Source organism: Eretmochelys imbricata, chromosome 5, assembly GCF_965152235.1.
Source record: "Eretmochelys imbricata isolate rEreImb1 chromosome 5, rEreImb1.hap1, whole genome shotgun sequence".
Taxonomy (NCBI): domain Eukaryota; kingdom Metazoa; phylum Chordata; order Testudines; family Cheloniidae; genus Eretmochelys; species Eretmochelys imbricata.
The window spans coordinates 111838050-111852341 of NC_135576.1; the positions used below are offsets into that span (position 1 = coordinate 111838050).

General features: G+C 39.9%; 1 protein-coding gene across 2 annotated transcripts in view; it reads right to left on the reverse strand.

Moving 5' to 3' along the window:
* The window catches only part of SLC24A2 (solute carrier family 24 member 2), a 172934-nt gene that overhangs the window by 58273 nt on the left and 100369 nt on the right, over nucleotides 1–14292 (reverse strand). The window contains exon 4 of one of the 2 annotated variants that reach the window (XM_077816449.1): nucleotides 4889–4939. The exons of the other annotated variant lie outside the window; for it this stretch is intronic. Within the exon in view, the coding sequence (XP_077672575.1) occupies nucleotides 4889–4939 (51 nt within the window). The remainder of the gene's footprint in view (nucleotides 1–4888; nucleotides 4940–14292) is intronic. 2 annotated transcript variants of the gene reach the window in all.

A 14292-nucleotide genomic window follows, 5' to 3' on the forward strand; every position in this document is an offset into this window, starting at 1 on the left:
GACACAGACCCTTTGTTTCTCTCCCTCCTCCCAGCTTTTGAAAGTATCTTGTCTCCTCATTGGTCATTTTGGTCAGGTGCCAGCGAGGTTACCTTTAGCTTCTTAACCCTTTACAGGTGAGAGGAGCTTTCCCCTGGCCAGGAGGAATTTCAAAGGGGTTTACCCTTCCCCTTATATTTATGACACAGGGATTACATCTATTTACATCCCTGACTACCATAACTATGCTGACAGACATCTGTAGTGTAGACATAGCCTTAGATGTAAGAGAGACATAAGAGAGGGGAATCAGATATTCTGGGCAAGACTCCCTGTCATATTCTGCTACCTAGTTAGGAAACAGAATCGCTATCAAGTGTAGATATGCTCTCTGGATCTGGAAATGGGGTCATGAGGAAGAAAAAGGCAGGAATATGCTCTGCCAGATGTCATGAAAATTACTAAAGGCTAGTGGAGTTTAAATGTTAAAATAATCTTTACAAAATTATCTTCTAATTTTTAAAGGATCATAGTGATGGCATAGCAATGAGACAATAGTACATTGAGTAGCCATGCAGAAGTTGTGGTTTCAGATATAATATTAGATTTGGGTTCTTGCCTGCTGATCTTCACTGGTCCCCAAAATTTCTGCCTTCATTGAAATCAGTTGGGTTAGATGGATGTAACTGAGGGCACAGTTTTTCTGAACTGGTACCTGAGGAAAGTATTTAAATTGCTCTGCTCTTCTAGTATTACCATTCAGATATGACCAGTCTAGACAATAGCCAGGATTCATCCATATTACTTTTCCTTCCAGCTTGAAGAAAAAATACTAAAAAGGAAGGATAGGAAGTGACTTAATAGTTTCACTGCTGCCTCAATGTAGTTGATATGTGATGGTCCATGTAACTTGCACAACACTTTGAAATGTATATATTCCAATATAACATTACAAAGGAAGATCAATGCATTCCTCTGCAGCATAGAAGCATCAGTGTGGATCAGTTGTCACGACATTAAAATGGGAAAGTTCTTCCAGATAAAGAGATAACAGAACTCTCTCTTATACAAAAGTACAAGATTAATTTTGAAATGGACAGATCATTTAATCAAGTGTGCATGTGTGTGTGTGTGTGTGTGTGTGTGAGGGAGTGAGAGGAGGGAGGGAATGTATATCCATTTATGTTATTGTAATAATGATTTATACTCATTTGGCAGTAGATTCTGCTCTCAATTAGAACAGTGGAAAACTCGAATATCTCCACTAATTTCAGTGCTGTTGTAAACAATTTCATTGTTATAAAGGGAAGAACTTCAAAATGTACAGCAAATAACATTTTCAATTCATACAAGTCACTTCTATCCAATGAGAGTCAGTATTTAACAAATCCAGAAATATGAAAGCAGTATGGTCCAACATTGGAAAGAAAGCATTAGAAAGAACTGCAGTTCAATGCAAAAATAACATAAATAGGCCGGCAGTTTGAAATTCACAGTTGTGATTTCAAGATGGCTGTGTTACAGGAAGTAAAGTTGTAACATTAAATACTTTTCAGTCAATCATCATATAGTTAGCTTAAGCTAACTTGCACATACTACAGTGCTGTACATATTGACTTAGATTTTTCTAAACATTAAGAGACACATGATATTTTACGGCTATGACATAAGATCACTCTGACAACATGCAGCTATAGTTGGCAGTGGAATTTTTCTTTTGCTCTGTCTGTTGGAGCACTGCATAACACAGATGCGTGCAGTTTGGTCTCAATAGAACAAATATTACCTTCCCAGTCTATCTAGAGTACAAGCTAGGTAATTTCTGTTATGGTATCTAACTTCATGAAGGTGGAGAGGAGACTTATGAATGTCCCAGTCACAATTAAGTTATCCTGATTCTTCTACAAATGAAGTTAAATGTTCAAAAAGAATCAGGTACCATTAAGCTTAGAAGAATTGTTTAATATTCTTCTGCTTCTTTGAGGCATGGTATAGTGAAGAAGTAGGTTCTACTGTATGATCTGGAGATATAGAGGGAAGGATTTTTCTCAATATCTTTTGGGAGGATATTCCAGAGCCTTGGATCTGCTGTTGAGAAGGTTTGACCTCCACCTTCATTGAATATATACCCAGGCTCTGCTAAGTGTAGTACAGATGATCACAGTGGGCATAGGAAGTCTTGGAAGGAGAGGCAGTCTTTGAGAACATGGACAGATTCCATTTAGGGCTTTGTAAATCAGAAACCTGAATGGGGAGGCAGCGTAAATTGTGAAGAATAATAGGTTGTCTTTGACTCATCCTTCATAGGAACCAAGCTGCCATATTCAGTAATAGTCATAGGTGGCAGGTATCGCAGGCCGGGGGGAAGTTAAGCCTCCCCAAAGAGCCAGGGGTGGCCCCGCCCAAGCTCTGTCCTGAGGCTCCCGCTTACTTTCTACTCTTCCCCCGTGGCCCAGGTGGTTCACATGCCGCCTGGGGCCACAGTTTCTTCTTTAATTTCTTACCTAGGGCCAGTTACAGAGCATGACATCAGTCTGAAGGTGATAAATTCGTGAAGCATTGTAGCTTAGTCATTTTCTGAGAGAAATATATACAGCATTCTTACTAGCCTAAAGCGGAGAATTATGCTTTCAATAGCAAATGCTATTTGATTGTTCTAGGTCAGTAATGAGCCCAGGGTGCCATGCTTTTTCTGTTTCTGTCTAACCTATTTTTCAATGAAAAATTGGGTTCTCAATTTTTTGTTGAAAAACCAAACACCCAAAAATCAAAAAGTCTGAAAAGAAAAATCAACCCCCATAATATATTATTCTGGAAATGGAAACTCCCAGGAGTTCTCTATGGGCCAGGCTCCACAGCTAGATTTTATCTCACATGATGCACTGAGTCTACTCACCAAGAGGGGGACCATGGTACATCATAGGAGATGTAGTTTGATTAGAGAGCCCAGCCTCTAGAGGAGAATGGGGACATGATGCACCACAGTGGCATTTCTGAATCAAAATATTTTAATTTGAAAAAGGCTATATAGAGCTGTGTGACAGCTTTTGATTAGTACAGTTCCACTGTATAATTATATTTGAAATCAGCAACTTTTTTCAAGCATTTTATTCGCTGGTGGAGGCGGCAGGGAAGAGGGGCTGTCAGAAAGTCAAATACTATGGCCGGGTAATGTACTGATCATTAATAAGCTAACATTTATAGTCATGCAAGATAAGGATAGTCCGATCTTATGCTCCAGGCCATAAAGTTGACTGCCACAAGGTAGGAAATGAAATTCCTCTCTCCTTATTTCACATTCAGGTACATCTGAGATACCAGCAGAGGCAGGATATCAGACTAGATGGTACAACGTTTTGATCCTGTTGGGCAAATCCTTATGTTGCTAATGGCAGCTTGTAACTCGGCTAACGTAGCACATTATTTTATTTCATATGAAGTCTATGCTATTCTGACAAAATAGGAATAAAGCAGCTTGAATTCATACAACACATTGTATTAGGCTATGTCTATACTTAAAATGTGTAGGTGCAGCACTTCAATGTAATCCACCTCTCTGAGAGGCAGTTGCTAGGCAGACAGAAGAATTCTAGTACTGTCTACATCGGTGGTTAAGTTGGCTTAACTACATCTCTCAGGGATGTGGATTTTTCACACCCATGAGAGACACAGCTGTAGACTAGCCCTAAGCGTACCAGCTGGACAACCATGCAAAGTGCGGCAAAGCTTCAACTCTCATGGTCTTCCATGCGAGTCAGCAGCCAGCCCCATCTAAGGAAGAGGCCAGCATCTTGCAGCATGGGAGGGGAAGCTTGTGAAAACTGAGAGTACTCATTGACTTGCAGGAGCAGGCCTTTGGGTATGAGATGCTACTTGTTTTATTTCTCTGAGGAACTAACGCATATACAAGAAACAAAAAGTTTTGAAGGCTTCTCTTCAAAAATCCTAAAATTCAGCTTGATTTTAGATACTGAAAATATCTCATTTTAACAAAAAAAATTGAGCTATTTGTCTCATATGCAGCATTAGAAATGAATATGAACACATGGCCGATTTTTACGCAGCCTCAAGCTCATCTTTGACTTTGAATGTGCAATTAATTACAAGTCCAAATGCTACTGTAACCACCCATTTGGCAGATGCAATCAGGTAGTTAGACAATGGTCCCTGATTCTGCAAACATTTACCCCTCAACTGAGGGAAACATCCCAATTAAGGAAACATTGGCTGCACTAGAACTTAAACATGTGATTAAAGTTAAACATGTGTCTAAACGCTTTCCTGAGTCAGGGCTATAAGCACTGACCTTCTAAGTTAATCGCAAGACTCCCATTGGTTTCACTGGGCATTGGCTAGGCCCTAAGTACTTCCTACTTATAAATGTTGGCAGGATTGGGATCTAATGCTAACATCTGTGTTGAAGTTAACTATGCCCTCAAAATTATGCCAGAAAAACTGGGGGGCATTTTAAAAAATCAGGTTAACTCATAGCTGTTGAATAATTCAGAAAAGTGAGGCCATTAAATAATTCTTCTCAGACTTTGTGGTTAGGTCATCCATAAATGAACATATCTTATTGAATGTGTTATGTCAAAACCACAGTATAAAAGATATACATATAAGTATACATTATATATTAGTATATACTTACTAGTATATATGTATTATTTACTTTAGTGAAAACATTATCTGTTGTATGTCTTTATCTGAAAGAAACAAAACTGCAAATGCAAATGACAAAAATATGAAAAAGAATGATGACAGATCACACTGTCAGTGAGATCATGCAAAAAGAGGAGATAAATAATCCCCAAAAAGAAGGAAGAAAAAAAAGAAAAAGCAAACACGCCAAAGGCACTAAAAAAGACTTACAGAAAGCGAATACAAACAATTCTAAAATATTTCTTACCTTCTTCAGTCATTGTGTCATAATATTTTAGCTTTCCATATGATCCAAGCTCTACAACATCACAGTAAAAGACATAAAGATAAGGAACCAGCAGACATTCAAGAAATCTACACATTTGCACATGTGCTTAATAAAGTTTGGCGGGATTATGTAAAATTTCTGCAGAATTATAGGCACACATGGATTGTTGAAATGGTGAACCGTGATTTTTTTTCACTGCAAATTTCAGAAGTCACTTGCTACAGTTAAGTGACTTGACTGGATGGGATTTGGGGACAAGCACTGTAGTTAAGGACTAAGACTCTGTCTACACTAGAGACCTTACAGCGGCACCTGCATTGCTGTAAGGTGTCCTGTGTAGCTGCTCTGTGCTGGCGGGAGAGAGCTCTCCTGCCGGCATAATTAAATCACCACTACGAGCGGCACTGTCCACACCGGTACTTTTGTCAGAGAAACTTATATTGGTCAGGGGTGTGTTTTTTTCACACCCCTGACTGACAAAAGTGCTAGTGAAAGACATAGCCTATCTTTCAGAGCGACGAGTGATTTGTGGTACCTTACTTTATTTTAGATACCTTAAAGAAGCCTGATTTGCAGAAGTGCTGTGAACCTGCCATTTGAAAATCAAGTTCTTTTAATGTGTTTCAAGTTGGGCACCCAAAAATTGAGACACCCCAAATGACCAGTCACTTTTTGAAAATGTATGCCCTAATGAATGGGACTGGGTCTCCAGGTTTGGAATCTAAAAACAAAGGTTCTAATGGTGGTTCTGATGCTGACTTGCTGTCTGAACATGGATACATAACTTAGACTTAGTTTTATCATCGGTAAAGCTAGAGAATTTATATTTACCTACTCCAGCGGATTCTGTGACATCTACTTAAATAATGTTTGCAAAGCGCTATACATGTACATAGTATTTATTAAGACCAGTCAGTGGCAGAAGACAGACTAGAACTTAGGAGGACCCTCCTGACACTCAAGCCTTTGCTTATTCCTCTAGATAATTTGGCTTTTGTGAGGCATCACCTCCTCTTCATCCAGAAGTTTTTTAAAGTTCATTTTTTTCTGTGAAGCTGTTTCTTTCAAGTTTTGCATGATTCATTATGAATAATTTACAATCTTCCAAAATGTTATGTAAAACAATATTTGAGGGATTCAAAATCATGCAAAATGTACTGGAAAAAAATTTTGCACAAATGTGACATTTTTCATCAATTTCACTCAGTTCTACCTTTAATGTAAAACTTTAATAATTGCACTTCTGAGTATTCAACACTTAGCAGCAATAGCAATCTTAAGATTTATAGATATCTAACAAGTTGATGATGGGATTTTCAGATCAATTATTCTTTCCTCATATTCATGAACGCACTTAAGAAATTAATTATAAAAATGCTAGCTCATTATTTTGTTCTTAGCCCATTGTTTGGAACTGATGTACTGCATGTTCTATTCAAAGAGTTTTCACTTGGGTAAATTTCAATAGACATCTTGAACTTAGTTTTCATTCTAAGGTATTGTGATGATATGCAAATCTGGTATTTAAAAAGATCCTTTGTTTATACTAACAATTTCAAACACTTGATTCTGTTAGATGAGCATTTCTGAGGCCACTTATGTGATACAGGGAAAACTATATGGCATAAAAACAAAGTCTACAGTCTTTTCTTTATCACTATGATTTTTAAAGTGCCGTACACTTATTCATTGTAAAAGATTGTGTTACATGAATAATCAACATATTAACAAAAATGATCATATGTAATATGTATTCATATTTGTACAGTCTCTTCTTTTCTCCATGAGTATGTAAATATGCACACACACATATACATATATATAAATGTTATCATTAGTCTCATTTAGAGCAAAGACAGCAGTCTACTAAAGAAAGGATTTTATATAGTTTTGTAAAAACTTTCTATAACAAAGGAAGTTCTAGTCTGTACATGCTGGTTTTAACCCTAAATAAATACAGGTGATGATTTAGCACCTGAATTCCTTACCCAAGCAAAACTCCCACTGACTTCAGTGTGGATTTTCCCTGAGTACGGAGCCCAGGACTGGATATATTGTTTAGTTAGAACTCTGGTTATCTTAACTACTGGGTTCAAATTAACTTTTAACAGTTCTTCCTCTTTTAAACTTGCGCTCCCTGATGACTGTCCCAGTTCCCCTGGGATCAGATGTACTGAAGACTGGGGAGAGAAGCCAGTGGAGATTCTTGACAGAGAGAGGAGTGAAAGGAGGCCCTAAAGGAAAGAGGAGCAGTGAAATTGGACCCGGAAGCAGATGCTTGGGAACAAGAGAGCTGATAAGGGGATGGATATAGTAATCAGGAAAGAAGGGTCCAATATGAGCGAGGAAATGGAGTAGGGGATAGGAAGGCAATACAGCACTGCGGGAAAGAAGGCATCTACCAAAGAGGGTTTGGGGAACTGACAAAACAATTGTGTGGAAAGGCATTAGTGTAAGACAGGGGACCTGCTGGGAAAGAGATGAGACACAGAGGAGATTCCAACAATGGAAGGGTGAAGAACGTAGACCCAAATACCCACGCAGCAGAAAGCAAAATCACATTAGAAGGGCACGAGAGGAGATACACTAGGGATCAGGTTTAGATCTGGGTTTGCTGCTGTTCCCACTGAAAGGGGACACATAGAGAGACAGGAAGAAGAAAAAAAGACAAACTTAACACAAATAAGAGAGAAGGAAAGAAGACATATACACAATAAGAATGCATGATGCCGGCACTGGTTGCGTTCCTGGATTTTAGATATAGCGAGTGTGCTGCCAAGACTAGTAATTTCAGACTAAAAGGATTTAAAATAGTTTAATTCCCACATTGTTAGAAAACCTACTGCCTGTGAAACTCAGAACTTGCAGGCGAGACTACATTCCTCAAAGCTTTTATAGTCCTGCTCATGCTTTGCAGAAGCAACAAGGTAGTGAGCACACTGCACACTGACCGCACTATTTTGCAGTCCCCTGTACTTACTGATAAGAATTATCCCATTGACTTGAATAAGACTACTTGGGTGAGTATGTGCTAGTCAACATCATTATAGGTAAAAGAATTGGATACTAAATAGATACAACAAAAATGACAGTAAAAATGTTAGCAACGTCCGTTCTGTCACATGTTGCCACTTAGTATGTTATCTCTGGAGTTCCATGGATGCAGGCATTTCCAAGACTATAGCTCTTGTATGGGAATTGCAGCAATGATGGGTCACAGTGAATAGAGCATGACACAGACCCCCTGAAATATCTGAGGATTAAAATCCAGTACACAGACAATGTAGGATGCAATATGATATAACTAACTTTAAGATTCCCTCCTCAGATTGAGCCTACTTTTTGAAGATTTAGGCCAAAATATTCAGACTTGGGTGCCAAAAATTAGGCACCAAAATCTATACATACAAATTTGTTGTTAAAATATTTCATATTAATATTAACCTGACATAAACCTTCCAACAGGTAGATTTTACTTAGTACATATTTTACACCTATTGTGCAAAAACTAGGCAGTCTTAGTGCCACCCATGTCTCATCCCTGGAGTGCACCTGACCTTTGGGATTCATCTGTAATCTTGAAAAATCTAGATTTTTCATTTTTATTATCTTGCCATTGTAAAATATTTTAATTAGGGAGGGAGTGAACTGGTTTGGATACAATAGGGACCTACACAAATGTTCATCCAAAATTCAAACTGAATTCGACTACCCTTTTTTTTTTTTTTGAGGCTTAAAAAAAGATTGCATCTCTCTGAACCTCCTGATTTCAGTCAGAACTGGAAATGAAATATTGTGGAAAAAAATTATTCTTGATGCTGTTTATGATTAGAGCTGGTTGAGATTGTGTGTCTGGGGATTGTTTGAGCCTTTGTTCCCTGGATCATCCTGGATCATCTTTGATCAGCCTCAAGCAGCCTTGTGATCACCCTCCCCTGTGTGATTAACGACGGGGTAGGGCTGACCTCGGAGAGAAGGCCTTAAAAGCCAGAGGCTAAGCGACCAAGGGGAGCTAGCAAACAGGGGACCGCAAACAGGGGAGTTTGAGAGGGATTTTGTGGGAGGGAGTCATACTAGAATTGCTATGGTTAGGAAGGGACGCATTGCCAGTGCCAACACTGCTCCTGTCTCCAGACAGACAGCCTAACCACAGATGCCTCTACCCAGATCCTGGTGTGGATTTGCGGAGACTGTGGCCTGCATTTCCCACTCTCAGAAAGCCAGGCTGTGAAAGGTGTGAAAGGTGCCTGCTGGTGGAATCTCTCAGGAAGCAGGTGGGAGAGCTACAGGAGGAGGTGGCTAGGCTGAGGAGCATCTGTGCACACAAGGAATTCATTGACAATATTCATGTGGAGACTTCCAAGGCTGAGGATGCTATCCAGCTACAGAGGATTGCTGTCATGCCACCGGAGGAAGAGGATAAGGCTCTGTCACAGGGAGGACACTGGCTACTGGTTACTTCTGGCAGCAGGCAATGCTCCACCCCTACTCCCAACCCACCCACCATGGTGATGGAAAACCGTTATGCTGCCCTGGCAGTGAGTGATGAGGAATCACCCCCGAAGGTGGAGGAGGAGAAGCCATGTAACTCCAAGGCTGGGAGGATCACAGCCACCACTCCCAGGAGGAAACGTAAAGTAGTGGTGGTTGGTGACTCTCTTCTGAGGGGGACGGAGGCACCCATCTGTCGCCCTGCCCTGGCATCCTGGGGGTGTGCTGCTTGCCAGGGGCCTGTATCCAAGATGTTATGGAGGAATTGTCAAGGATCATCCGTGCCTCTGACTACTACCCCATGCTACTCATCCATGTGGGCACTAATGATACTGCAAGGTATAACCCTCAGATGAGATCAGATCAGAAGTGACTACAGTGTGTAGTCTGGGTGTAAGGGTGAAGGAGTTGGTAGTGCAGGTGGTGTTCTCTTCATCCTTCTGGTCAAGGGTAGGGGCCCAGGCAGACACAGATGCATCCTGGAGGTGAATGCCAGGAGGTCTTCGGCTTCTTTGATCACAGGATGCTATCCAAGGAAGAAAGACTGCTAAGCAGAGATGGGGTCCACCTATCAAGGAGGGGGAAGAGCATATTTGGATACAGACTGGCTAACCTCATGAGGAGGGCTTTAAACTAGGTTCAAAAGGAGCAGGTGACCAAAGCCCACAGGTAAGTCGAAAACATGGAGACCTGAGAGAAGGGTCAGAATTTGAGGGGTTTATGGGCTGTTGTAGGAGGGATAAAGGAGAGACAAGCTAGAACTGTAGGGGCAGGGGCGAAATCAAATCAGTATCTTAAATGTCTGTATACTAATGCAAGAAATATGGGGAATAAGCAGGAAGAACTCAAAATGCTAGTAAATAAACTCAACTATGACATAGTTAGCATCACAGAGACTTGGTGGGATAATATCCATGACTGGAATATTGGTATAGAAAGGAAGAGCAATTGGTATTGCTCAGGAAGGACAGGTAGGGAAAATAAGAAGGAGGTTGCCTTGTATATTAAAATGTATATACTTGCACGGAGGTTGAGATGGAAATAGGAGACAGACTTGTTGAAAGTCTCTGGGTAAGGATAAAAGGGGTAAAAAACAAGGGTGATGTCCTGGTAGGGGTCTAGTATAGACCACCTAACAAGGAAGAAGAGGTGGATGAGGCTTTTTTAAGCAACTTACAAAATCATCCAAACCACAGGACTTGGTGGTAATGAGGGACATCAACTACTCAGACATCTGTTGAAAAAACAATACAGCTGGCACAGATTATCCAACAAATTCTTGGAATGTATTGGAGACAATTTTATTTTAGAAAGTGGAGAAAGCTACTGGGGAGAGGCTGTTCTAGATTTGATTTTGACAAATAGGGAGCAACTGGTTGAGATTTTGAAAGTGGAAGGTAGCCTGGGTAAAAGTGATTATAAAATGGTAGAGTTCATGATTTTAAGGAATGGTAGGAGGGAAAACTGCAAAATAAAGACAATGGATTTTAAGAAGGTGGACTTTAGAAAACTCAGGGAGTTGGTAGGTAAGATCCCGTGGAAAGCAAGTCTAAGGGGAAAAACAATTGAAGACAGTTGGCAGTTTTTCAAAAAGACCTTATTAAGGGCACACAAGCAAACTATCCCACTGCATAGGAAAGATAGAAAGTATGTCAAGAGACCACCCTGGCTCAACCAGGAGATTGTCAATGATCTGAAACTCAAAAAAGAGTCCTACAAAAAGTGAAAACTAGATCAAATTACAAAGGATGAATATAAACAAATAACACAAGTATGTAGGGACAAAATTAGAAAAGTCAAGGCACAAAACAAGATCAAACTATCTAGAGACATAAAGGGTAACAAGAAAATATTCTATAAATACATTAGAAGCAAGAGGAAGACTAAGGTCAGGGTAGTCTTGTTACTCAATGAGGGGGAAAAAACAATAACAGAAAATGTGCAAATGGCAGAGGTGCATAATGACTTTTGTTTTGGTTTTCACCAAGGAGGTTGGTGGTGATTGGACATCTAACATAGCAAATGCCAGTGAAAATGAGATAGGATCAGAGGCTAAAATAGGGAAAGAACAAGTTAAAAATGAGTTAGACAAGCTAGATGTCTTCAAGTCACCAGAGCCTGATGAAATGCATCCTAGAATACTCAAGGAGCTGACTGAGGTGATATCTGAGCCATTAGCAAATATCTTTGAAAAGTCATGGAAAACAGGAGAGATTCCAGAAGACTGGAAAAGGGCAAATACAGTACAAATCTATAAAAAGGGAAATAAGGACAATACAGGGAATTACAGACCAGTCAGCTTAACTTTTGTACCCAGAAAGATAATGGAGCAAATAATAAAACAATCAATTTGCAAACATCTAGAAGATAATAAGGTGATAAGTAACAATCAGCATGGATTTGTCAAGAACAAATCATGTCAAATCAACCTGATAGCTTTCTTTGACAGGGTAGCAAGGCTTGTGGATAGATGGGGAAGCAGTAGACGGGGTATATCTTGAATTTAGTAAAGCTTTTGATACCGTCTCACGTGACCTTCTCATAAACAAACTAGAGAAATGCAACCTAGATGGAACTATTATAGGTTGGGTGCATAACTGGTTGGAAAACCATTTCTGGAGAGTAGTTATCAGTGGTTCACAGTCAAGCTGGAAGGGCATGTCAAGTAGTGTCCCACAGGGATCAGTTCTGGGTCCGGTTCCATTCAATATCTTCATCAGTGATTTAGATAATGGCATAGAGAATACACTTATAAAGTTTGCGGACGATACCAAGCTAGGAGAGGTTGCAAGTGCTTTGGAGGATAGGATTAAAATTGATCTGGACAAACTGGAGAAATGGTCTGAAGTAAATAGGATGAATTCAATAAGGACAAATGCAAAGTACTCCACTTAGGAAGGAACCATCAGTTGCACACATACAAAATGGGAAATGACTGCCAAGGAAGCAGTACTGCAGAAAGGGATCATAGTGGACCACAAGCTAAATATGAGTCAACAGTGTAATACTGGTGCAAAAAAACCAAACATCATTCTGGGATGTATTAGCTGGAGTGTTACAAGCAAGACATGTTACAGTGGTGTAGCTGCGCCGTTATAGCACTTCTAGTGTAGACTAGCCCTTAGTCTTTTAGATTTTCTCCCGACATGCTTGTGCTATTCTTTTGTACTCCTCTTTAGAAATTTTTCCACATTTCCATTTTTTGTAGGATTCCTTTTTGATTTTCAGATAATTAAAGAATACCTGATGCAGCTATACTGACCTCTTACTAATCTGCCAATCCTTCCTTTGCATCAGGATAGTTTGCTCTTGTGCCTTAAATACTGTCTCTTTGAGAAACAGCCAAGTTCTCCTAACTCCTTCTTCCCTCAGATTTTCTTCCATGAAATCTTACCTAACCATTCTCAGAGTTTGTTAAAGTCTGCTTTTTAAAAGTCTATTGTCTTTATTCTGCTGCTCTGACTCCTCCTTTTCCTTAGAATCACATCATCTATCGCTTCATGATCACTTTCACCCAAATTGCCTTCCTCTTTAAGATTTGCCACCAATTCCTCCCTGCTAGTTAGAATCCAAGTCTAAAATGGCTGACCTTGGTTACTTTTTGCACACTCTGAAACAAGACGTTGTCCTCAATACATTCAAAGAACTTTTTGGACAATGTGTGTTTTGACATATTACTTTTTCCAACAGATATCTGGATAGTTAAAGTGCCCCATTACTTATCAGGTCTTGGGTTTTGGAAATTTCTGTTATTTGTTCTAGAAATGCTTCATCCACCTCATCCTCCTGATTTCATGGTCTATATTAGACCCTCTACCACCATTTTGCCCATATTTCCCCCACCCCCCTTTTATCTTCACCCAGACACTTTGGACTGGTCTGCCTCTCACCTCCTTTTAGACATTGGAACAAGTGTATACGTTCTTGATATACAATGCAGCTTATACTCCTTCCTATTTTCCCTGGCTGTCCTTCCTGGACAAGCTTTTCCCCTCTACAACCATATTCCAGTCATGAGATTTATCCCACCAAGTCTCTGGTCATAATTTTCCTTGTGTACGAAGACTTTCAGTTCTTTCTGTTTAGTCCCCTTTTGTGTATAGAATCCTATGACCCTATTGTAATTTTCCACTTTCCCCAAAACTTCCAGCCCTCTGTCAAGGTCACCATTTTTTATACTTACCTGTGGACTTTTGTAACCTGCCCCCTTTGAACTTAGTTTAAAGCCCTCCTCACTTGGAGAGTTAGTGTCCGAAGGTGTCGTTCCCCTTCTTCATCAGGTGGACCTCCATCATTTCCCAGCAGTCCTCCTTGATGGAATGGCATCCCAGGCTCAAAGAAGCCAATGCCCTTCTCTCAACACCATCTAGGCAGCCATGCATTCATCTCCATGTTGCATCTGTCTCTGCTTAGTTCCTTACCCTCAACTGGCAGAAAGGACAAAAACAACCCTGCACCGCTGACTGTTTCACCCTTATTCCCAGAGTCCTGTAGTCACTACTGATCTGCTCAGAATCACAGAATCATTAACATAGATGTCTTCTTAATTTTCCTTCCAGCAGAATCCACCTTTGAACCAAAATACTGAGCCATTTGCACCACATCATTGTGAAATGGAGGGAAGAAAGGGGGTGGTAAAAGGAAAATATAGAAAGAAAATTGGTACATGATGGGAAAATGGTACATGACTCAGTTAGTGAAGTTGAAATAAGCATTCAGTTAATGAACTCTAGCCCCTAAAACATCTGTGATTCTACTTTCTGGAGAACATAAACATTTCTGAAAAATGTTCATCTCCAGATTCTGGGCCTCCCTGCTGATATTGAGAAGTATGGCCCAAAGGCAAACATTTCACAAATAATTAATAAATACCCCTTAGAAAATGAAACTCA